This window comes from Xylocopa sonorina, chromosome 1 (genome assembly GCF_050948175.1).
Source record: "Xylocopa sonorina isolate GNS202 chromosome 1, iyXylSono1_principal, whole genome shotgun sequence".
NCBI classification, from domain to species: Eukaryota; Metazoa; Arthropoda; class Insecta; order Hymenoptera; family Apidae; genus Xylocopa; species Xylocopa sonorina.
In genome coordinates this window covers 15,796,847-15,820,534 of record NC_135193.1, presented here as the reverse complement: position 1 = coordinate 15,820,534, position 23,688 = coordinate 15,796,847, and the positions used below count along the sequence as shown (strand labels likewise).

Genomic DNA, 23,688 nt, shown 5'->3' with positions numbered 1-23,688 from the left:
AATGAGAATCATAAATTCCATATCATTATAAAACTATTATAATACATTTAAATTATTTTGACTATTCTTTGCACTACATTTTGTCAAAAAAGTTGCATAAAATTTTAATATATTAAAAATATAAATATACCACAAAAAAGCCTATTGTACTTTATAAATAAAACTTAAGGTATAAACTTAAAGGTATCATTTGTTTTAGAAAAAAAGATTATTCATTGTTTTCCTGCTTCGCCTACTAGCATAGATAATTTTTCATCATATTTCTCAGCGAATACAGGATCAGAGTTTTTAATCGATAAAAGCAATGAATCTTTTTCCTGCTGTGACCAATTGTGACTCCATTCTCTGAAAAGCTTTATACGACACTGAAATAGATTCGGTGGCCTGTCGGATTCGTTTGAATGGCACAAATTTTCCATTTTAGATACCAATCCATTGACAAGGCCCGAAGGCCCACATTGTTCCAACAGTATATCCAAAAAGTCGCTTCTCTGCATTTCAGACCATTCTTGGAACCATTCTATCACATAATGTAGTTGAGCCTCATTTGAGAGTATGGTAGACATGTTCTATCTTTAATAAAATTTTCTAATATCAATTAAACAATAAAATTGTAATGTTAAATGCTACAGACATACTATTACAGTGTATCACTAAGAAATAAATAAATCGATCAATGCGATTGATTAATATTACGTGACAAATTTATAATTTTCTAATTATGATGTACTACTAGAAATCTATACGCTGAAAAGATTATATTTACCATGTATTTCTTGTTTACAATTGTTTGATCACCCGTTATCGGTTTATCGCTCCTAACCATCACAAATTTTTACACGCGAACACGCATCACGTCGTGACAATAAATGATAGAATAATGATCAATTTAAGCAACGTTTAAATGTTCCACAAGTGTTAACTGATAGGACAATTATATTGAACAATCAATTAGTCAGTTTCGATTTCTTAGGGTTAACTTCGATCTCGGCTTCAAAATCCGAATCGCTCTCCGACGTTAGCCGATCTGGAATTGAGAAAAATCTATTAACTATTGCTCCATCGGCTAAACAATTTTTACATCTTTCTAGCATTTTTTAAAATTTACTTTCTGTATTAGCAAGACTATCTTGCTTCTTCACGAGGCTAGTTAGAAAATCGTTGATTTCAATTTGCGTGTCTTTTAAGTAAGTAATTAAGCCAGTTAAATTATTTCCGTTCAACGTTATGCTATTATTATTCTCGTAAATACACTTGTCGGTTTCGCAAATTTTCACACGTATGTTCCCGCTAGTCATTTTGGTGTAATATTTCCAATTAATTTCATCCCCGTGACAAAATATTTGTTTAAACACTGAAGATTCGACGCGAGAAAAGTTCACGGTCTTTGTACACCTAAGACGTGTTGCACGATATTGTTTCTACTTTTTCTATGCCTCAAAATTCATAAACAAAATATTTCTACAATACAATAGATTATATATGATATGTAGAATTGAATTCTTTATTCTGAAATTATTAGGAGTATGTAATTGTGTAAAATTTCGTTCGGGAAATCTAAACACGCGTATATTTAATCATTGTAAAGCCGATAATATATTTCGTCGTCAACATGTAGATTCTCCATAATACCAGGTTCGTCGCATCACTGCACGGTTGTCACTTGGTCCGAGCTAAATAACCGAATATTGAAATAGTAGGTATACGTGTTATACCGCTACATACTTTTTGACAAACTTCAGAAACATATGTTGGAATCAACAAAATGGTCCTACTGGAGAACGATGCGGTAATACTTTAATATGAGAAAAAATAATTATGCCAAAGATTGTATGTTAATATTGTTTTTAGTTTTTAGTTGAGTTAACACGGCTTTTCGATAAATCTCGACTTTCTGGTTCCGTTGCACTTACCATTAAAAGGTGTAAGTATACTTGTATCGTTACTATGTAATCGCAGCTGGAGTGTAAAATTCTACTTGCATACGTTACCCTCAGTCAACGGGCACAATAAACCAGTACCAAGGGAAGGCAGACCTCCGTTACCAACGCCAAGTGAATTTCTTTGCTTAGTAAGGGCTACTTTCAAATCGAAAAAGATTTCTACTGTTGTACGTATTATTCTCCACAGAATTTAATATCTTATAGTCTCGGTCCTTAGATGAATAAAGGTAACGAAAGCGTAACGTATTATATTTTAGATACATTCGAAGGATGTAAACAAGTTCCAACAAGCGTATTGGAATTTATTAAAATCGAATATCAATGGACTTAAGAAATTGAAAAAAGTTAAATCCGTGAAACCTAAAATTCACTGATGCTGCGATTATTTACCATTTAACATTTATATATATTATACATGTTAGTATTAAAACTTTTGTACAACATGCAACATATTTTCCCTGCTGTGTAATGCAATATTGCCTAAAGAATAAATTATATTCGATGTGAAACAATGTCGATTGCGAATAAACTGTACGATGTTTACGTATAAACGCATGAAAAATATAGTTGCGATCGATACGGATGCTCGATAGCTGAATTTCTCGATACATACGATTTCTTACCACTAAGAAAAAAAAAACAAATAGTCGCATGAATTCACCAATCATCAATTGACACAAATGTGATCGTAATAATGAAAAGAAATAATCGATCAGCGCATACAACAAAATGTTTGTCTACATACTTTATCGATATTTAGCTTAACAATTATTCTGATGTCAATATTTATAAACATCATATTTTTTAAAATAATTATTTCGTCCGAAATATTACGCAACAATTGAATTGTTCCCTTTATTTTCCGATTACGCGATAAAATTTTGGTTTACAACGTACAGAAATATGGTTTACGTATTAAATATACATTTAACCTGTATCTTTCCGAATAGTTATGGGAAACACGTTATATAGCTAGTTAGAGTATGGAAGGCGTGCCCCTTGACATAGGCCATTTTGATATGCGTTCAGGCTTACAGGGATTACTTCTCCAGGGGCAGATGGAAGTCACCAAAAAACTCGGAAGGCAACAGTAATTGCAAGGTTGTCAAAAATTTTGATTATATTCTTGCCTGTTGTTACAATAACTTTTCATCGGAATTACTATTGTCCAGCTTACGAGACGAGAATTATCGGAACAGTGATTTACGTGTTGATTATAAGCCACGATTGTGAAAGTTCGTTTAATTTACGAAGAATACAAACAATCTTGTTGTCGTTTCAATAATCAGAAATCAGAACGATGGAGGAAATAATGGGTATCTATAATCTTTTCAATTAGCGTATTATATTTCACGTCCTGGTTATTACGTAGCATATGACACGCGTCACTTTTGTTATAGAAATCGTGAAAGTCGAGGATGCGGTATTGTTAAGGGACACAACGTTTGAGAACTTTATTGGTAACTATAAGTGTACAGATGCGGTACAGAGGTATTTTTAATGATAACTCTAATATCGATACTTGATATTTACAGATACAAATGATGGACAAGAAACTATTATAATGCCTGCTGAACAAGAAGAATCTGGTGAGATGAAAGGTATACACAGTGGATATATAGCCTTTTACGTTCTGATAAATATTTGCTTAACATTCTCTTTTATTTTGTTACAAATCTATCGTTTTGTATTAGTTAGTTCCCTTCTTTTTATTTATTATGATACAGTCATTTTTTTATTATGCTTTTTCAGTTATTACTCACGATGGTCAACTTATACAAATTATAACAGATTATGTTTGTGTGACGTGCCACCGTGTCTTTCAATCAGAAAATGTAAGATTTCATTCGATTTATTTATCGGTGCATTCTTTAACGGCTAATATTACATGCATTTTATAATATATTTCGATGAAAATATTCGTTGCAGATGTTGAAGGAGCATTTAGATGTGTGCAGGGAAGAAGATGATTCCAATGTTTTGCAATTAAGACTTGAGAATTATGACTCAGAAGAGGAAGAGAAGGATGATGATTCGGATTATGTTGATACCTCTAATGCAGAAGGTATATATTATATCTTGTTGTAAGCTTGCTACAAAGAGAAAATTTTGAATAATGAAAATGGTAATTTTAGATTCCAGTTCCAGTAGTCAAAAGAATAATAATGATAAGCCAACAATTACACCCGTACCTGAGACTCAGTGTCATTGCTGTGCAGAAGACTTAAGTACTGCACACAGTGGTGGTAAATTTACATGTCAATACTGTGACCTAAGATTTAAAAAGAAAGCGTCTTTAGAAAGACACATTGTCGTAATTCATTGGCAATGCGAGTCTTGTACCTGTAATGATTGTGGGCAATCATTTCGTGATAGGAAGTCACTAAATAAACATCGTTATACTACTCATGCTGATAAAAAGATTTTCAGGTAAATGTGAATGTACTATCAGTACAAGCATTAAAATATTTTATTGTGCAATACAAAGAACAATAGATGATGACATAATTTAACATATTTCAGATGTGAACCCTGTGATACTTACTTCTCTCGAATGTACCATTTAAATCGCCACATAATGCAATCGGGTTGTCATGGAAATGTTCTTAATACGTATAGTTGTCAAGTAAGTCTTTTTTTGTAATGGTTAATATCTGTTTAGAAACTAAACAGGAGGTAATTAATTATATTTTTGATAGGTTTGTAATAAAGTGTTTACACGTAAAGATAATTTACGTGACCATTTGCGGTCTCATGCTGGAGCTTCTCAGAGACAAAAAAAGCCTTGTAAATACTGCCCTAAGGAATTTTGTACTAATCAACAATTGTTAATTCACGAACGTGTACACACAGGTGAACGACCAGTTCAATGTGATTTATGTCCAAAGACGTTTTTGTCTTCTCTTGCATTAAAAAAACATAGACGTGTACATACAGGAGAGAAACCATTTGAATGTAAACATGTGAGTATTTATTTTGAAAGCAAAATTTGACTTTAATAACTCAATATCTTTAAAATAATCGCTATTATTACAATCATGTATGAATTCAAATATTTTGTGATACTAATTTTATCGTGTAATTTTATTACAAGCAAGCATTACATACAGAGAAATTTATGTAAGTTTTTTGCGCAAAGTATACACAATTTTCGATATTATACTTTGTATAATGAAACACTTTAATTTACACTATAAGTAATGTCATGTTAGTTTCATATTTTATAGAACGTGTATATGATACTATAATTGCTTTTCGTATCGTCTTTAGTGTCAGAAGAAGTTTGCTGCTCGGGAAACTTTGAATCGCCATGAGAGGACTCATACTGGAGAGAAACCTCATGTTTGTCAATACTGTGGTAAATCATTTATCCAGGCTGCTCAATTGAGGGCGCACATATTTCATCATACTGGTGAAAACGGTTTCTATTGTGATGTATGTGGAAAAGCATTTAATAGAAAAGCTCGTTTGAATGTTCATAAAAAATTTGTTCATGAAGGAGCAACTCCATTCGCATGCGAGTCATGTGATAAGAAATTCATAAGAAGAGAAGATCTTGTAAAACATACGATACTTCATACAGGAGTTAAACGTAAGAAAATTATTTGTTATTTTCGTATCGCAACTAGTGAATTTTTTATAAAGTTAAGAAATATTTTTTGTGATTCAGCATTCAAGTGTGATAAGTGTACAAAAGCCTTTTCCACTAAGTCCTCTTTGCAAGCTCATCTAAATACTCATAGACGAGAACCACCGCAATCGTGCATCGAATGTAACAGAGTCTTCATACGACAAGATTGTTTAATAAGGCACATTAAAGCGAAACATCGCGATTTGTTGGAAGATGTAATGAACGAAGTCGAGAGAAAGCATTTACAAGTACAACTATATAATATTGCTGCGATCGCTGTAAAAAAAACAAATAATGGAGAATCAATAAGGCTTTCTACTGAGCAATTATTGAAATGTATTGCGGATCTTTTGAAAGTATTAATTGACGACGATACGCTTCAGGTATAAATCGTAACAATAATATTTGCAATTCTAATAACAGCACAAAGTATCAAATGACATTTAATATATATATTTTGCAGTTTTTCGGTTGGCCAGAAGTTCCTATTCAAGACGTCTTGGAAGCTGTAATTAGGAGATGTGGTCAACAACCGTTAACGTCAGAAAGTAATTTATCTTTTACAGAAAGATTAAGGGAAAATATAAAACGTTTGTTCATGGTTGTTATAGAAGATAATATGGTTAAATCTCTGTTAACAACGAATACAGTGGATGATGTTATTGTACATGTTTTAGAACTTTCAAAAGAATGTACTGTGAATTCATAGCTATATAAAAATGAAACGAAAGTTAATTAATTTCCTACTTAGATATAAAAAGTGTTCATTTTCTTCTGCATTCATTTAGTACTGAAATATTTCATTTACGTTATTGTTTTTAAGTGTAAAAAAAAGCATTCTAAGATTTTTTCCGTGATATATCTTCCTTCTTAATTACACGAAAAAATTACACATAGAAATATACTCTTAACGCTAATGTTATTATTGGTACTTGAACACTAGATACTGTTTTTTAATAAGCAATGGATAATGTATTAATTATTGTTAAACAAATATACAGTTAAATTTGCCAAAACATTTTATTTTGAAGTAATTTATTTTTTGTACAATATACATTGTTTATAAATTGCGTCTGTGTTTTATGCTATACATACATAGATATATTTTAAAAAATACTCGTATACATTTCAGAATATTATATTATTAAATAAAGTAGCGATTAACTACTTAAAAGACACAGTTTTCCTACGTTCTGAAAATCCCCGACAACACAACTTTGTCACAGTGAGAATACTGTGATATTACTTGCGCCGCGTGACATCATTTCCATAGATATCCATATTTCCCGCGTAAAAAGTAAGAGAGAGAAAGATGCTATAAGAGAGAGTGAGATAGATGATACAGACTTTACTCTAGAACCCGTGGCGCCATCTCCGTGAAAAGTGCTCAAACTGGTCGCACAGCGTTATCGACAGCGAAGTGAACTACTGAAGCACTACCGCCATCTCTCGGAGAAGCTCTGAAACTAATATCCGACTAGTTCAGCGTTTCTCCGAGAGATGGCGGTAGTGCTTCAGTAGTTCACTTCGCTGTCGATAACGCTGTGCGACCAGTTTGAGCACTTTTCACGGAGACGGCGCCACGGGTTCCAGAATAAGGTCGGTATCATCTGTCTCACTCTTTCTTATAGCTTTCTTATATATCTTTCTCTTTCTTACTTCTAAAGCGGGAAATGTACAATAAATTAGCATAAAACTAGTAGAATATATAATAAGTTACAATAAAACTATTGAAATATACCCCGAAATATATCCCGACAACACAACTTTGTCATGGTAAGAGCACTGTGATGATGTTTATTATTTATATTTACATACGTTACTTTATAAAGCACCTATATGTACCTACTTATGTAGGTAACTATACGTGTTTCGGCTCTAATAAAAATAAGTAGCACGTGTGAACGCTGAATGTCTTCTCGTTTTTATAGATCTTCTACTTTCATTAACAACGATGACGTTAAACAATACAGTAAACGTCAGGAAATCATCAAAACGACCACAAGGCTAGTCTCAACATTTAATTTCATTTTATGCATTATTTGTATACAATTGTCCTGTTTACCGTAACATAACCTAATCGCAATTATGTCTTAATAAATTGTTAAGAACTATCACTTGTTGCGCGTGTTTATTAAAACATTTTTATTTTATAATCTGTATATATATCAATATTTTAGTGCAATTAAAAAATAATAGCGATAACGAAAGAGACAGCGACGAAGAATCCATGGAATTGGATGCAGGAGAATTAGAAAGTGCAAGCAAAGAATTTGAAGATAATAATTGTAAAAAGATGTACACATTGGAGAAGAAATCAATAAGTGACGAATGTAATGGTTATAAAAATGAAACTGCAGGGAATCCTGGATGGGCGGATGTTATGCAAAAAATTCTACAGATAAAAAAACCAAAACGTAAAAAGACCATAGTCTTATCGAAAGCGAAAAAGCTATGTGATGTGAAAGTAAAGGAAGAGAAAAAGGACCTACCATTTGAAATTGAGAAAGTGGAAGGAGATATAAAAACAAAAATACCAGAAGAAACAGAAGACACAGTTCAAAAACCACCTATACGGTTAAAAGAAAAAAAAGAGAAAAATTTAGGTATTAGAATAAAACCAAGTATAATGGATAGAGAACGTGAAAGACTATTACAAAAAATTGCTACAAAGTAATTGAATTGCTTGTATCTTTTATATTTTACATATATTGAAATGATAAAATTTATTGAATATTTAAAATAATTAGTTGTACATTAATTACAGAGGTGTAGTACAGTTGTTTAATGCTGTCAAACAGCAACAAGGTGAAATTAACCAAAAATTATCAACAGCTGGACCCCTAGAAAGAAAACGCGAACAAGTGCTTAAAAATATTAACAAATCTACATTCTTAGATGTTCTTATGGGGGCAAGTAAGAGCATTCCTGTAGATAATAGTGTAAAAGATGAACAACAGGAACATAAAAAACATGAAAAAATGGTATAGTTATGATTGTTAAATAAATATTACTTTTTATGATAAACAATTAACAGATAATAGGTTTACCTTTTTTTTTAAACAGGACAAGGGAGTTTGGAATGTGTTAAGAGAAGATTTTGTTATGGGAACGAAGTTGAAAGATTGGGATCGTAAGCATGAAGATGAAGGAGATTCATCTGCACCTGAAGATATGGATAGTGATGATTAAATTGTGAAAAAATGTAGAATATTTATATGTGTACAAAGAATATTTTAAATGAAATTAAGTAAAAGATATATTACTACAATATTATTCGTCAGTGCACGTAAGTATGTTTTTAATGTATTTTTCTCATTTAAATCGGATTTTATAATTTCTCTATTTTCTTTTTTTGTTATTTCTATGTTTATAAAAAGAAATAAAATATCAATTTCTTATTAAATAGTTTATTAATAACTTATATATGATATTTTCTTTTTATCTATGCAACAACAGTAATAATGTGTAGAATGTATAATTTTTCATATAATTTATCATATGTTTATAATGCATACATGATTCTATCTAAAATTAATTTTTATTATGTCTTATTTACGTTACATAAATATGGTTTCACAACAGTGTCACATAATGTCTTTTTTTTTTATAATGACATCATACATCTTTTACACATTTCAGCCACAATTTCTTTTAAAGTAATGAGTTCAAACTCAATTTAAGAGACATGTTTACATATACATTATCTGTACATAGGACCTGAAGTGTCCAACAGTTATTCTATACACATCTTAATGGTATGTATCTTGTAATTCAGTGTTTCTTTTCACAACATTTACAAATATAAATTATAAGCCTCTTGTATGTATTATGTCCTATGTTAAAAGAATATAAAAAGCAAATGTGTACAATAAATAGTCTATGTAGAATGGATTACTAATAACATGTAAAATATATTTAAAATCTATTTACTCCGGTTACTTTCTTAATATTTACTGAAACTAGTGTGTAGATTAACCCTTGGACGGACTGAACTAACGTTATCTCATCGTTTTCCTTTTGTCATTGTGCCATGATTAAATTGATTGTACCCATTCTTGAGTATAAAATTATTTTTACAACTTTCTAAGAATTTAGCAATTGTCTGAAATTAATTAAATTGTTGGTACACATCTTTGGTAGGCTTAAATTGAAGAAGCATTAAATTTTCATTATAAATTAACCCCCTGTTTTATAACATTGTGCGAGGCTCGTGATTTAGTTGACCAAACACGAGATACATATGTATATACGAGTTTTGCTTGCGGTGTAAATACGTATAATTGTCCAAAATGGATAAATACAAGTTGGATTCATAGGTCGAATGCGGCAACTTTTACTTCAGCGCGTAAGCGGTTTTGCCGCTGAGCTATATACAACGAGCAGTTAAGACAAGGGGTCACAATATTTATATTATCATTTCAATTGTTACTTTCATACTAAATGTGAATATAACTGTATATGTTTTAATGTTTATAATTGAAAAGACAAATCAAAATAATCAAGTACCATGAAAGTAACATATTTTACAGCACAATATGCTTTCATTTCAGTTCATTTCGGTAAATTCTTTACAGAGTGTAATTATCGATACAAGTTTGGTTAGAGATCTTTCTATTTATCCATTGCATATTTCGAATGGTACGTCTTACGTTATACACGACTTTCACGTATGTCCGCCAGTGCTCCGAAATTTCTTGTGTCTTCATCAGAGTAAACGGGTTCAGCTTCCAGTCCTTGTGCCCTACCGACAGCTTCGTCGGTGCTTTGACTTCTGATGTAAAATCCTATCGAATTAGACTCTGCATTGTGATTACTTTCATCCGCCTGTACGTTTTCAGAATGTACATTTCTCAGACTAGATTGATCCTCTTGATTCACTTGGGTTCGCGATCTGTCGCTTTCATTTGCGATGCTATACCAGCTTTGCGATGCGTGACTGTTGCGGTCCTGGGAACGAGGAATTCGAACGAACACTATTCCAGCCTCTTGGTTGTCTCTCTGTGAATTTTCTATGTTATTTCTACTTTCTTGACTAATCCTTGACATGCTCCTAACAAGATTTCTCGTATTCATTAGTTCGTTCGCCGATGTTACATTTCTTGACGCATCTTCCGTATTATTTAAGGATATTCTTTCGTTGTTTCGAATAATATTATCGGCTACGCAATAATTGCCATTGTTCGGTAACGGATCGTCTTGTCGTTGAATTTCGTTTCCATTTACTACGCGAAACGAGGTTTCATCCTGATACGTTCTTAGAGCCTCGAAGTTTGCGTTGCTAAACACTCGTGGTATCATTTCTTGACTCAGACGATATAATTCTAATTCGTTGTCTACGTAATAACTATCAAGTGGATTGCTAATGATCGATGGATTCCTCGAGACGTTCCTTCGCGGAAAGCTTTGGCTTGAGAAATCTGTTACCGTCGCGTAAGGATACGCCAACGTGTTCATAGGATTGCTCAATATATGCGAGCAACCGTCTAAGCTCTGCATCTCGATTTCTTCTTTACCATCGTGACAATAACCGTGCATGTCTAACTCATGTGGAAGATTGGCAAACCTATATATCGATAAAATATAAAATTACTGAACACCCCGCCAGAGAATAGATTTTATCGCCACTCGTTTTGTAAATAAAACTTACCTGTGTAATAGAATATCGGAATACGACGGTGGCATTTCAGATTCTTCCTTGCCGTAAATACTCTCGTATGTTGGTGGCGGAAAACATCCAATAGATCCTAAACTATCTTTGCTTGGCGTTTCTGCGTCCATCTCGAGTATACTACCTTGGCTATTTTGCAGCTGATGTCGATTAATGCTTCGTGGATTCCTCTGCGCGCGTAGCACACTATCGCCTAATTCTACCAAATCCAAGCCTGTTGAAAATAAAAATATTTTATTATTAATCGTACAAGTATCACTGTTGAGGTTCTTGAGCGTGAATCTTCTGTTTTTTTTTTTTTTTTTATGATTAGTTCGAATATCAAGCATTACAACTAGCTTTAGTGACAAAACGTTAAGACATTCGACCCTCGATGAAATTTGTTAAAATGTTTGGAAAACGTTGGAATAGTTCTTTCAAAAAGTATGACGAACAGTAAAATCGGTTCGACCAAACGAACTTGTCACTCGTTCGAGAAGAATAGACTCGACGAAATTTGAACCTTCGTTTGCAATCTCACCAGTCGGATCAGTTTGGAACTGCGTGAAGATAGTGCCATCCACAACGAGCATCCTACCGTGCGGCAAAAGTATAATTGTTGGCGTTGCTACCATCGCCTGATCGTTTTGGCTGAATCTAGAGTCTGGCTCTGGGTCCTCGAGCCGGCAGCAACAATGTCGCCTGCACAACGATCTACAAAAGGGTGCGCCCCAGCAACAATAGGCGAATATGAAGCAAAGCACAGCAAGCATCACCAGTAGAGCGGCTACACCTTGACCTTGTTGAGCGGCTGCGAGGGTTGGACCGCCGGCGACGCCGACACCGACGCCGACGCCAAATCCTAACCCGCCGCTGCTGCTCATCTCTCCTGTAAACATTTACATTCATTCAAATCGTATTACATTTTTTACACATATCCATATATCTAACTTACTTACGTAGGCATAATTATTATATTTGAAACGATTGTTAATTCTTAATTTCTGGCTTGAACCAAATTTAATCGTAAACAAATATATAAATATATAAAGAAATTGAACCCAAACGGAGAATTTGTATAAGAACGTGCACAAAATGCACAGAGCATATAAAAGTATACAACATATCCAAAGTAGAGTACATCTTACAATGTTTAAACGTAGAAATGAATGTCTATCTACGTTCCATACATATATATATTCAGAAATTGCTTATAATAATTATTATATTATATTAATTGATAAAATGCTGCTATCAACTACATATACGACACATTTAGGATTATTTGGAAGAGTTGTTAATTCATTTCTATTAATTCAATTATTCCCTTATGTCTTTGAAATATTCTAGAGACATTGTATAATTTCAAGTGATTTATCTCTCAGGAAACTTTCATTTTAACGCGTGAAGAAATGTTTGTATCTTTTTGGGCGCATTCGTGACGCGTTTCGTCTTTACTCACGGAGTAAGGTATTGAAGAAACAATTGGATACTAATCGTAAGATGTCTTCTCTTGTACGCAATAAACGTATTTCAGTCCGCAATGCAGAACAAATAGCAGTGCTAACATAGTGACCCTGGCAATATTCCAACCTTATGCGATGAATTTTGGTGTAAGCAATATTTTATCGCTGTTTATCAAGCATCGGGATATTGTTTGAAACTAATTTGAGAACGTGCTGAATATTTTTTACGTAAATGGCACTGCGTTCAAGGTGAATTAAACTACGCGTTTCTAAACGCTAGCTTTATATTTTATTTTAATGGCACGTATGTGCGACACGTAGAAAGTTTGATGAAAAAACAAATACAATAATTATACCGGTCCATGATTGAGGTTAGACACCGGTTATCGCGCGAGCAGAGGGCAATTTTGAACATTGAAACGCTCTCTCTTATGCTAACAGAATAAATTTCATCTACCAGCGTGAAAGTGAAAACTATGCGGTAATCCTGACGTATCGTTCAGTGTCAGTGGGTTAATAATTTCGATAGTTTCAGACTCGTAGATTATATCCGTCTCGCATAGATGAAAAACCATACATAAATATTTGAATAAATAAAAAGGATAAATTTTTTTAAGTACAATGCAACTTGTAAGAACATTTCGTTCTTAAATTAGTAAAAATAATGGGTGATTGCTGTTGAAATATTTAACGGAATATTACATTTTAGTGTACACTTTTGTAAACAAAAATTAAATTATATATATACCTTGGGTGGTAATGTTGTATAGCCAAGTCGTTCCCGTGGTGGTCACAGACTCAGTGATCTTATGCGATCCGTACACCATGAAAATGGATTTTCCTAAACTTCACAGAAAAATATATTCTTCCGCCCCTTAATGACGTTTAACTATCAAGTAATTGCATTGACAGTTGTTGCACGTAATGTATCGCATCGTGTGACTAACTATTTACACCGATATCGAATTAAGAAATGCGCGTAAACTAATCGCAACTTTCACGTTACTTAATCCTCGTAGAGAAAATAACACGTTGATTCCGTTGACAAATTCATTTCTTTAGGCTTGCTCGTTGCCGCAAAATGTTACACACTTGAAATTAAGTTAAACCGATCGAATGTGACACTGGTTATTAATGACATTGTAAGAAACAACATTATATCGTGGCGAAGATGTTCTATCGTAGTTTTAATGATCTTAGTGAAGAGAGTTCGCTAGAGAATCTCTTTATGAAGACATCGAACGTGAAGTCGAACAACGTACACTGTCATCGTCGAGATATTCTTGACCCATTTTAATATCTCCCCACTTAATATCAACCTGCTGCTTTTCGCCTCCGGTGCCTCTATTTCTCAATCTGTTAAAATTTCTTCTTCTGTTTCTCTTTATCTAGTTTCCCACGTGTGTCACGCGAGCAATTGTATAAGTTCTACGACTTGTTTTAACTTCCGCTACCAGATCGATTTTTCGTATCGATGTAACATTAATTTCAACGCATCTTTTCCATCATATATTTTCACCGCTGTTTCGTTTTTTACTTGCTTCTGTAGTCATTTCCATTTTCTAAATACCAGCTTATTGTAACCAGCTGTGACAATGATATCAAATTTTATCGATCGAAAATTCAAATCTCCCGGAATATCCACTGGTCGATGTGATTAGACGCAGTGCGGTTTTTAAATGAGAATAGCTTAATGAAATGGAGTTTTACTCTGTGGGATCAATTAAGAAAAGTGACATTTAATTATCCTGCAATAAATTTCGCAAAACACTTCATAATACAACGTACGTATATTTTTTTTGCACGCAATAGTTTAATCGCCGTTGAATGTATTTCACTACAATTTGCAACTTTAGATTTTTAAAATTGTTACTCGTCGAGTTTTCATAAAATATTTGTTGCACCTTACGTTTGAGAATTCACGTATCCTGTTTCAAGCTTAAATCGAATCACTGACATATCTTTCGTTGTGTGACTTTGACGTCATCGACTGCAGATGAAGGCGCGCCATATTATTTACTGTCGATGCATTGTGTATTCACACAATAAATTTTTAAGTTGTTCCTCTTTTTCAGTGTGTTCAATCTCCATGTAATATTTGGACATGTCACTGACATATTTTCAAATGAAATTCATTTGGTTCTTAATAATCCAATCGAATTAATTGGTAATTCGTTAATGTCGAACGTAATTACTTACAAGTAGAGTCACTGATTTTGTAATGTAATACTTTAATAATGTAGTCTCAAATTTGTTCCTCTTTTCCACGATGTCAAATTTCTATACGATATTTAGACGTGTCACTAACATTATTTCACAAATTAAATTTGTTTAATCCTTGATAGTTAGATCGAAACTGATTAATAACTCATTTAAGTTGGAAATAATTAATTAGAAGTTGAAATAATCACTGGTTTTGTGATGTAGTAATATTTCAATAACGTCATACGCATAATTCGTACGCGTTGCTATCGTGTCACGAACAAAATCGTGTTACGTGCGACAATATGAATCAAGTCATAGGGGTAAGTTTCACGCTCGTCACTTTCAGCCTTAATAATGTTTGCATACACGATTTATAAATATTGACTCGCACCAAGTGTTATAGCGACAGTATTAACTTCTGATTTCCGCTGGTTCTTTAGTTCTTTGAAAAAATAACGATCACAAAACATTTTATTCTTTGTTCGCTGTATGTTCGTTAATATGTAGGTTACACCAGGTATATGAGGCCAGTGTGTCGAATACGTTACTACCCTCGAACTTCCTTGTAGCTTGTGGGGCGCAGCACCTTCTCACCGCCCCTCGAGACACTGGCATATGATTCGTCGATGTTCTCCTCGGTGGCGCTTGTCTTTCCACCCTCTTATACATGTATACAGCGAAAGCAGCTATCGCTGTACTTCTTTTACCCCTCTACACTCGCTTTAATATATTTCTGAGTTTCGTTTATAGATCACTCAATATGTTAAATTTTATTAAAACGAATTCTTCGAAAAATTAAATTAGGTTAAAGGTAATAAGACAATATTTCATATTAATCGATTTTACTATTAATTTAATAAAATTATTTATAACAATATTTTTTATAGCATAAAATATATTTTTCTTGTAATGTTAATAGAAATTACAAGTCTGGTAAAATGTTTAAAAGCCACTTTTTAAAAGACTCTAGTCCAGGTCTACTTAACATATGTTCTATTTTAGTTATTGGTACAAATTGAGTATTCACACCAAGCTCTTTTAAATTGCTGAATGTTTCTGTTGCCCACTGCATTGGAACAACTGTATCGGCAGTACCATGTATTTGTAGAAGAGGTGGCGTTTTACTTCCTGGATTGTTTTTTAAATTCTATATTTGATAACAAGAAAGAATATTAGATATGCGAATGAAAAGAGAATTAATGACGTTTATGAAGTACATACCTCATATACCAATGAATTTTTATTAAGAAAACTAGATGTAGCACAACATCCAGCTAAAGATAATTTGTATCTGTATGACAAATATAAAGATAGAGCACCTCCCATAGAAAAACCAGCAACAACAATTCGACTATTCGGAATCCCAAGGGAAATTTCATTATCGATAAGTTCTGTTATAGTGTTACATATTAAATTTATTGATTCTGTATCTTCTGCTGCTTCAATAGATATAGCTTTACGGTCAAACCAAACATGACTAGGCTAAAATAATAATTATCATTACAATTATTTTTTAAGATATATTTATTTCATCGATGTATTACCATTCCATTGTTCGGTGTATATGGTTGAAGAGGTGCAGTGGGATAAATAATTTTTATGTGTGGAAATTTTAGCTCTTCTCTATTTATAATATCAATCCACTCTTTTATAGCATCTCCATTAGAACCTGAAATGAAAATGCATAATGTTATTTTTAGCTTATGCACTTATTATTTTACATAACAGAATAAATAAGGATAAAATAATACACTTGAAATTATTAAAACATATATAAATAAAAATATGAATAGTTATACCTGAACCATGAAAAAAAAATAAACTAGCACTATGTGCTCTGGTAGCATTCACAATATTAATCTTTGGTATTTTAGTCATATTAATTCTAACTTTTTATGAACTGTTACAATACAACGGCTGAAAGCTACTAACTTACTGATAACTTGTATTATTTGTAGAGTTATTGTAAATTGTTACTTATGAATTACATTGATTATTAATCACGATGATACGATTCTTTGTGACTACTTTTAATAAATAGAGAGCCTAACTGTTCTTTATGTTTATATGTTACATAATAGCTATAGATAACAATATGCAAAAAAATATTATATACTTTATGCAAGTTATACGGAAAATTTTTTAATACAAAATAATTTAAGCAATGCTATAAATTGCGATCATAGTGAATAAATTCATTCAAAATAAAATTATGATCACAGTTGTAAATGAGGTTAAGTCACAACTGTGACCGTTATTTTTCGATCACTCTGATAAATCAACGTCGGTAATTTTTCATGTAATCCTTAGTTATTTGTCATCTCTTTTATTTACTTATAATTTTTATTGCTTAGTTGTGCTAAACAAGGTATCCAACACTTCCGTTTTACAGTTCCTAAATGTACTGAAAAATTCCTATCACTCGAAGCTAATCGTGGTCTAGTTTTAATACTATATTTATTTATTCCCATCATCCTATCTGTATAATTAACATGCAATAAATCTACGTACGAATCAATAGTATTTATAGAATCTATTTCGATGTTTAAAGAATCGCAAAATATGCGCGTTCTTCATTTAAAAATGTTATTAATTAGAAACAATTAAAATATTAATTTGCACAATAATAACATTTAAGAAATGAATGTTTCGCAACGCATTTAAAACAAATTCAAATAATTTCACTATAAAAAGCTTCGTTCGGCTGTTTATAAAAAAGCATTGCTCTCTGTTAAACCGTCGACATAACCTCATTTCTGCGCACGCATATCTCGATTTTCATTCGACTCTCTTCGAGATCATTTGAAAACGCATGCCAGACGGATCGTCTGTCTGGGTTAAGGCACGAGTGCTTGGCTGTGTTAACAGGACATTGGTGTTGAGTCGATGGATACGTTGGTGGTGTTTCGCTAGAATTCTTCTCACGCTGTTCGACTAATAGAGTTATGTTTAATGAGTCGTAACGACCCGGCGGAACGATGCAGAGAAGTGGTGAGTAGTCAGAAGTTTCCTTCAGTATATACGAAACGTAGAAGTTCAATAGCTTGCTGAGACAACCATTTTGAGGGCGCCAAATTTTTGCGTCAATATACAGCGCCGTGACTGCCCGGTCAATACGGTAGCCGACCTAACCTACCAACTATTTGGTGAACCAGTCTCGTAACTTTAATTTAGCCATTTAAATTCATTTATTATTTTCTTTGCTTCACAACTGAATCACATATAAACCTGAGTGACTTTGTCATTCTTCAATGCGTTATTCATAAAATATATTTATACCTTTTGTATTCATCAGTTTGTATATATCTTCTTTTTATACCAGGTCTGTATCACAACAGCATCGTTTCATGGAAATATTACGCGAAATATAATCAATTCTTACAGTTTCCTACTATATATAAGCATATCATGTGATGATGTATAATTTTTCGTTATACGAGTATTAGATACTTGTATTATGTCAATGTTTAATTTTTTATAAACATTAAACTCGACGTGCAATACATAACTCTATATACACGGTAAGAATATTAATTTAAGTAATCATCAGTAAGAATCATTATATTATTGATTCTTTTATTTCCAAATGAGAATTTCTTGGGATTTTGGTGAATTTATTAAAAATTTCTGATAATTTTATTTCAGTTTTTGTGTAAAACGTTATGAAGCATGTTAGCCGATGCAGTTTAAACTTATGCTTCCTCTCACTTATCGCTACCACTTAGTCAACCGCACACAAGTGTTCCAAATAGCACAGTGTAAATTGCCATCTCAAGTTAAACAGGAGGAATCAAAACAAATCTTTTCTGGGAGCTGAACTCTCCTCTTGAACTCTGTTTACCACAGTTGAGTCCCCTAACCGTTCGTTGTGTTATATGGAAAACAAAAATAACACAGCTTAAACTAAATTTTTAATTATTTCTCTAGTTTATTCTTATTTTGTCCGTCTTCTTCCACTATTTAAATCTTGAAGAAAATTATAGACATTTTATATTAATATTGCATAAACATATTAATAGCAGCGACATTCAGTTTTTCGTAACTTTTAAGAGTTCTACTAATGTGCATCTCGAACCAACTCGTTTTCTTTGGTCGTGTAACATTAAACTATTATTCTACATGGCTCGGTGAAATCATATCTGTCGCATATACACCGATCTTGGTAGTAACGTAATAACAGCGAGTACATCTTGTCTAATCGTCTTTTTCGCTTTTCCCTCGAAAAACGTACTCATCGCAATAAAAGAAAGTTACATTTCTAAAGAAATGTTTTTGTATGCTTACTTCGTCATAAATCATTCGCGATATAAAAAGAAAAATTATCAATTATTGCCCATTCGCAGTGCATTCCGAACTTGCTACATTGTACATTCATTTGTCTGACCTCGAGGCTAAACTTGAATGAATAGCTATATGTATTTAAAGATGTTTCAAGCTCCTGTCGCCCCTTCCGACTGCAGTATGCATTGGAACCACTTCTAGCGATTATCGATTAAATATCAATTTATTTCATGCCATTGGGGAAGAGAGAAGAACTGATTTAAAAGTTTATAGCCTATGATATAATACAGTAACCTCCATAATTTCTATTACCATTAATGATATCTTAACGGTATTATTGTTCTTACCAATATGCATTCGATAGATATTAATGAGAAGGAAATTAATTGAAGTTCTAATATTCGAACGAACTCGAATGATCAAACGTTTGAACAGTTCGATAATCAAGTTAAAAGTACCCAGTTAGGTTTGTACAAAACGAGTTCCACTCGGCTCGAATTTCGAGTACTCCAACAACTTCGCGTCATGTATTATTCACAAGAAAGACACTTCGTTCCTTTCGAATTCTTCATATCTCTTCAACATTTCAGCCACGTTATTCCATAAAAAATAAAATAAAAAACCATTGCATACAATTCAAAATTAAACTTTCTTTCCATTTTTTTTTCCTATACTTAGGGGGTCATTGACCATTACGAATAAAAAGATCTAATACTGCATCAGCATCATCGCAAATAGAAGTTCTAAAAGGTAACTAATAAATACCTATCTCAACTGAAAAACGAATACGTATAAACTAGTGTTATGCAACGTTAATGAACGTAAAATATTTTAACTTTGCTTAAAAGGCAAGAAGGATGTAACCCTCTAAATGTTGAAGATAAGCAATTCTGATGATTTTAGTAACGGAAGGTAGAGAGAGCAACGAATGTATCACGTTGCACGGTGCGCGTCGTGATGGAAGTTCGACGGCTGATTGACGGGGTAACAGCCACGGCACCTTAGAACCGGTGCACCACGCGGCCGGAACGTAAAATAGAAAGAAGGGAAGAAAGAAAAGAGGGAGGCAGAGAGAACCGTAGGTTTAACATTATAATTGTCCCGCGCACGGAGAACGGTCGGCCACTTCTTCGCTGGTACGTGAAACGCGGAGGCTCGCCAGCCGATCGTGAACCCTCGCGAGGCTCATCAACATTTTAGTACACTTTCTTTATTCGACGTGTAGACACGCGGTACCGATCGTCACTTAACTGGTAAACGATCGATCTCTTGCATTCTTCCATCGTATTGTGGACTATTGGAATTTCCGTCTCGCGTGGATAATGGAGCCAGTGGTAGTGTCGTTTACATGATTCACAGGGACTAAATTGATATCTTGGTGTTCCGTTATCGATCGAATCTCGATATCAGTGAACAAAGGTTTCGATAAAAAATGAGGGATACGGATGGCTCTCAGTGATTGATCTGAAGTTGGTAGCGCTAGTTTCATTGATCGAAATTGTTTTTTTATCACGGGCGAGCCTATCCATTTAACGATAGTAAAAGGCTGTGGAATTTCCAGACATTTTCATTCCGTGTGAGTAGCCAGAAAACTCAACACGATCACGAGTCGATGCACTCGCCTTCCTGTAATCCAATTTCAAGTTTTCTGCCGCTTTTGTAGCGCTGCGAAACCTTAACAATCTCGCTTCTATCGCGGTTATCTCGCAGTATCCAATCCTTCTATATAGTGAATAGCATAATTCGATACACCGAATAGTGATCTGTGAGCGTTTTATTAACTTGATACATAACAATTATCTTCGTTTCGGTCGAATGATATTTCTTCCGATCGAGTTTGAATTTTGAGCTTTTCAACAGTTTCATTTCATTAGTCGATCGTCGCGTTACAACTATCCTTTCGTTTACAATGAGATCTACGTCCGAAAAGACTCGATAGTTACACGGGCTTGAAATACGGTCGAACGGGGTGTCCCAAGGCGAACACCAGGGTAATCCTGGCGATACTTAAGATCCGACACCGGAATTTTCGTGCTTCTCTACTTTTTGCGATATCTATTTTCGTGCCGCGTTTGCCCACGTCTTGAGCTGTTCCCGCGATTCCAACGGGAGCTTCTCGGCGAAAGAAAAAGTTTGATATCTGTAATGCAAGAAAAGTATATCGATATCCCGATGATCAAAATGGAAACCTCGACGGTGGTGTTTATCCCGCAAAATACACGTAAGCGTTTTCTTTCGTGATTTCACTAATTAGTGGTGAAATGGGAACATGAATGTTTGTATAGTAGAACCTTGATTATCGTAATAGTGGTCGATTCTCGGAACGCTAGACGATAAATCATTTAAATGTTCTATAAGTGTTGCCTGGCAATTCAGGGAGACAAATATGTGTTTACATACAGTACAATACGTCTCGCGGTTATTACTTTGAATTTATAAGTAAACTTTGATTATAGTAGAACCTGTACTGAAGTGTCGGTGAAACAAAAGCGTAATAATCTTATTGGTAATAAATGAAATATAAAATAACAAACAGTTGGAAACGTGGTGGAATTGTAATTAAATCAGCATAAATATGCAATTGACGAATCAACAACTTCTAACATAACAAGCAAATATGTGAGCTTATATATTATATTGAGGATTTATTAAATAAGAAGTTCTTGTATTTGAAATATATCGATATTTGAATTGAAAGTAGAGTTATTTGATTGCTTAAGAAATTCGATTAGCTATTGTTAAAAGAGCACGAGTCATTATTAGTCGAGATAATCAAGGTTCTATTGTACCTACCAATGAAAGGGGAGAGACTTGATTATAAGAGAAATTAGGGTTAATTCGACGCGTCTTAATGGAGTCCGCCTATCGTTCTTGATAATTTAACTTTAATTCGGTAGATTAAGAGTAGCGTTACCGATTAAATACAATGTATCGGAAAACCAAATCGTTGTTAATTGTGACTGTACCTTTAAGAAATTAATGGGCATAATTTCTGCATCGTCGACTTTGGTCGAATCAAACAGATTAATTTGTGACACGTTATCGGTGTTTCAATTAAACGTCTTGATTGAAGCCAGGGTACGAAATTAAAATTCCTTTTAATTGAATCGTCGTACTGTATTATAATTGGCTAAAATGAAAATGACATTCAAGGTACCCCAAGAGTTAGAAAAAACTCTGATGTTTAAGATTTATTTAACCGGTATGAAAATGAGCATTGAATAAAATTTTATGAATTTCTCTTTTACAAATAAAATGTTTCATTTCATTGTCCATTAAAACTATGTAAAAATCGGATCTGAGACGAGAACATTTTTGTGTAACATTTTATGTTAACATTCCTTTTTAATATAATTAGCGGATCGCCTGATTGATTGACCTGATTACCAAATACAGGATCTAGTAGTATAATTCTTCGTTGCGTTTAACGATTGGCAGCGTGGAGAATACGAATCAATAACCATGGAAGATAAATTAGGAAAAGGTGCCCCGCATGCAGTAACATGATAATTGTATATCGGTGTAAAATTGTATTGTGAAATTTCGTTTATGCAAGTTGAACGTTCAATATTTTCTTTCCATTAAAGATTACCCCTGTAAGTGCGATCCCCTAATTATTAAGAACAACATCGTAGAACTATATCCGTAGAAAATTAAAATATATTTTCTTCACAGTAAATTAACATAAATGATTCTTTCCCTCTAAATTGTCGTTCCCTTTACTTTTCCTGGAATCCTTTTTATCGTGCTCCTCCTTCTTCTCTCTTGTTCCGTTCTTCTGTTTCCGGTTTCACGCGGATGTTGGATAACCGCATGCTCCACGATAAACGCCGGCACGATGATGATTATCGCCATAACTACGACAACGTCACAACCGCTACGGTCACCTTGGACACCACGGCAGCGGTAAGTTTCTGATAAGGCTCTAGTCACATTCCAATTGTCCGCCGACACGCGTGGAAGCGCGGCTCGTGTTCGTAATACTAAAATCAGGAACGCGCGTTCCGTACCCGGCTTACCGTACATTTAGTTCACCTTTCAGGGGAACTGTTTCGTTTCCATTGTCTTCTAACATCGAAACCGCGTTATTATTCCTTCAATTTTAATTCAACCTCGTTGCATGTCGCTGGAATATTTAATTTATAAGTGTGGTAATAATTTTTCTACTAAGACTGTATCTTTCTTTCAAGTGTTATGTTCAATTCTGACAAATTATCAATTGTAGATACTTTTTTAGGTATAAATGAAATATTGATATCTCTTGTACTCGTAAAAATGATTATTTTATAGTAGAGAATTAATTGGCATATTATATCAGCAGGTTACATTAAATTGAACGTGTTAAGCGAGATATCTCGGTAATATTTCTGACGTGTCCGATGCGTAATATTCGTGAAATTCTGTGATAGTAATGTGAACATTATGTGGTGACACGTATTGAATCGTTGGGTGTGGATGATTGAAATCATCATTTCTAAGAGTAACGTGGAAGGAATGCAAGGCGCAGCTTTT

The 23,688-nt window shown here is 33.6% G+C and overlaps 6 protein-coding genes and 3 long non-coding RNA genes across 16 annotated transcripts; 4 read left to right on the top strand and 5 right to left on the bottom strand.

The window, feature by feature from the left end:
- Positions 1 to 196: 196 nt before the first annotated feature.
- On the bottom strand, positions 197 to 901 carry LOC143422510 (uncharacterized protein C14orf119). The gene is made up of 2 exons (XM_076893213.1): positions 767 to 901; positions 197 to 573 (listed from the first exon to the last, which is right to left on the bottom strand). Exon 2 carries the CDS (start codon positions 564 to 566, stop codon positions 213 to 215), a length of 354 nt encoding a protein of 117 aa, XP_076749328.1. The 5' UTR covers positions 567 to 573; positions 767 to 901; the 3' UTR covers positions 197 to 212.
- Positions 848 to 1,431, bottom strand: LOC143422516 (uncharacterized). The gene is made up of 2 exons (XR_013101733.1): positions 1,109 to 1,431; positions 848 to 1,027 (listed from the first exon to the last, which is right to left on the bottom strand). It is a non-coding gene; the product is annotated as an uncharacterized LOC143422516 (long non-coding RNA).
- A 204-nt stretch (positions 1,432 to 1,635) lies between these two features.
- On the top strand, positions 1,636 to 2,462 carry Srp14 (signal recognition particle 14). Of its 2 annotated transcripts, none has more exons than XM_076893773.1 (4): positions 1,636 to 1,789; positions 1,852 to 1,924; positions 1,998 to 2,071; positions 2,201 to 2,462. In XM_076893773.1, the coding sequence occupies exons 1-4, from the start codon at positions 1,766 to 1,768 to the stop codon at positions 2,315 to 2,317; spliced, it is 288 nt and encodes a 95-aa protein (XP_076749888.1). In that variant the 5' UTR covers positions 1,636 to 1,765; the 3' UTR covers positions 2,318 to 2,462. The 2 variants fall into 2 exon arrangements, with proteins under 2 accessions (XP_076749888.1, XP_076749882.1); XM_076893767.1 differs by having other exon boundaries at positions 1,998 to 2,110.
- A 446-nt stretch (positions 2,463 to 2,908) lies between these two features.
- Positions 2,909 to 6,522, top strand: LOC143426424 (uncharacterized). Of its 2 annotated transcripts, none has more exons than XM_076899900.1 (12): positions 2,909 to 3,044; positions 3,116 to 3,259; positions 3,344 to 3,403; positions 3,479 to 3,544; positions 3,696 to 3,778; positions 3,873 to 4,008; positions 4,079 to 4,373; positions 4,467 to 4,569; positions 4,643 to 4,906; positions 5,214 to 5,535; positions 5,614 to 5,957; positions 6,038 to 6,522. In XM_076899900.1, exons 2-12 carry the CDS (start codon positions 3,244 to 3,246, stop codon positions 6,281 to 6,283), a joined length of 1,935 nt encoding a protein of 644 aa, XP_076756015.1. In that variant the 5' UTR covers positions 2,909 to 3,044; positions 3,116 to 3,243; the 3' UTR covers positions 6,284 to 6,522. The 2 variants fall into 2 exon arrangements, with proteins under 2 accessions (XP_076756015.1, XP_076756006.1); XM_076899891.1 differs by having other exon boundaries at positions 3,344 to 3,407; positions 3,483 to 3,544.
- Positions 6,523 to 7,758: 1,236 nt separating this feature from the next.
- LOC143429732 (RRP15-like protein) lies at positions 7,759 to 9,510 on the top strand. Its single transcript, XM_076905519.1, has 3 exons — positions 7,759 to 8,247; positions 8,342 to 8,558; positions 8,641 to 9,510. The coding sequence occupies exons 1-3, from the start codon at positions 7,805 to 7,807 to the stop codon at positions 8,764 to 8,766; spliced, it is 786 nt and encodes a 261-aa protein (XP_076761634.1). The 5' UTR covers positions 7,759 to 7,804; the 3' UTR covers positions 8,767 to 9,510.
- Positions 9,511 to 10,099: 589 nt separating this feature from the next.
- Positions 10,100 to 13,700, bottom strand: LOC143429370 (uncharacterized). 2 transcript variants are annotated; one of them, XM_076904996.1, is made up of 5 exons: positions 13,638 to 13,700; positions 13,439 to 13,564; positions 11,766 to 12,113; positions 11,225 to 11,459; positions 10,100 to 11,140 (listed from the first exon to the last, which is right to left on the bottom strand). In XM_076904996.1, exons 2-5 carry the CDS (start codon positions 13,515 to 13,517, stop codon positions 10,228 to 10,230), a joined length of 1,575 nt encoding a protein of 524 aa, XP_076761111.1. In that variant the 5' UTR covers positions 13,518 to 13,564; positions 13,638 to 13,700; the 3' UTR covers positions 10,100 to 10,227. The 2 variants fall into 2 exon arrangements, with proteins under 2 accessions (XP_076761111.1, XP_076761202.1); XM_076905087.1 differs by lacking the exons at positions 13,439 to 13,564; positions 13,638 to 13,700 and adding an exon at positions 12,683 to 12,887 and having other exon boundaries at positions 11,766 to 12,108.
- Positions 12,710 to 15,661, top strand: LOC143429466 (uncharacterized). Of its 5 annotated transcripts, none has more exons than XR_013102553.1 (2): positions 12,710 to 12,837; positions 15,465 to 15,661. It is a non-coding gene; the product is annotated as an uncharacterized LOC143429466 (long non-coding RNA). The 5 variants fall into 5 exon arrangements; XR_013102560.1 differs by having other exon boundaries at positions 12,718 to 12,837; positions 15,403 to 15,604; XR_013102557.1 differs by lacking the exon at positions 12,710 to 12,837 and adding an exon at positions 14,529 to 14,877.
- An 82-nt stretch (positions 15,662 to 15,743) lies between these two features.
- On the bottom strand, positions 15,744 to 16,906 carry LOC143422971 (lysophospholipase-like protein 1). Its single transcript, XM_076893982.1, has 4 exons — positions 16,695 to 16,906; positions 16,440 to 16,564; positions 16,117 to 16,377; positions 15,744 to 16,042 (listed from the first exon to the last, which is right to left on the bottom strand). The coding sequence occupies exons 1-4, from the start codon at positions 16,771 to 16,773 to the stop codon at positions 15,818 to 15,820; spliced, it is 690 nt and encodes a 229-aa protein (XP_076750097.1). The 5' UTR covers positions 16,774 to 16,906; the 3' UTR covers positions 15,744 to 15,817.
- Positions 16,907 to 21,081: 4,175 nt separating this feature from the next.
- Positions 21,082 to 22,300, bottom strand: LOC143428798 (uncharacterized). Its single transcript, XR_013102475.1, has 2 exons — positions 22,143 to 22,300; positions 21,082 to 21,316 (listed from the first exon to the last, which is right to left on the bottom strand). It is a non-coding gene; the product is annotated as an uncharacterized LOC143428798 (long non-coding RNA).
- Between the last annotated feature and the right edge of the window lie 1,388 nt (positions 22,301 to 23,688).

Coding starts and splice junctions, on each gene's coding strand:
- Srp14 (XM_076893767.1), top strand. CDS start 1,766: ATGGTCCTACTGGAGAACGATGCG. Junction 1,925..1,997: donor TGCACTTACCATTAAAAGGT/GTAAGTATACTT, acceptor CGTTACCCTCAG/TCAACGGGCACAATAAACCA. Junction 2,111..2,200: donor CGAAAAAGATTTCTACTGTT/GTACGTATTATT, acceptor ATTATATTTTAG/ATACATTCGAAGGATGTAAA.
- LOC143422971 (XM_076893982.1), bottom strand. CDS start 16,773: ATGACTAAAATACCAAAGATTAATATTGTGAATGCTACCAGAGCACAT. Junction 16,565..16,694: donor ATTTTTTTTTCATGGTTCAG/GTATAACTATTC, acceptor TTTTCATTTCAG/GTTCTAATGGAGATGCTATA. Junction 16,043..16,116: donor AAAATTCATTGGTATATGAG/GTATGTACTTCA, acceptor TATCAAATATAG/AATTTAAAAAACAATCCAGG.
- LOC143422510 (XM_076893213.1), bottom strand. CDS start 566: ATGTCTACCATACTCTCAAATGAGGCTCAACTACATTATGTGATAGAA.
- LOC143429370 (XM_076904996.1), bottom strand. CDS start 13,517: ATGGTGTACGGATCGCATAAGATCACTGAGTCTGTGACCACCACGGGA. Junction 12,114..13,438: donor ATACAACATTACCACCCAAG/GTATATATATAA, acceptor AAATGTTTACAG/GAGAGATGAGCAGCAGCGGC. Junction 11,141..11,224: donor TCCGATATTCTATTACACAG/GTAAGTTTTATT, acceptor ATCGATATATAG/GTTTGCCAATCTTCCACATG.
- LOC143429732 (XM_076905519.1), top strand. CDS start 7,805: ATGGAATTGGATGCAGGAGAATTAGAAAGTGCAAGCAAAGAATTTGAA. Junction 8,248..8,341: donor TTACAAAAAATTGCTACAAA/GTAATTGAATTG, acceptor CATTAATTACAG/AGGTGTAGTACAGTTGTTTA. Junction 8,559..8,640: donor ATAAAAAACATGAAAAAATG/GTATAGTTATGA, acceptor TTTTTTAAACAG/GACAAGGGAGTTTGGAATGT.
- LOC143426424 (XM_076899900.1), top strand. Junction 3,779..3,872: donor GTGTCTTTCAATCAGAAAAT/GTAAGATTTCAT, acceptor TATTCGTTGCAG/ATGTTGAAGGAGCATTTAGA. Junction 5,536..5,613: donor ACTTCATACAGGAGTTAAAC/GTAAGAAAATTA, acceptor TTTGTGATTCAG/CATTCAAGTGTGATAAGTGT.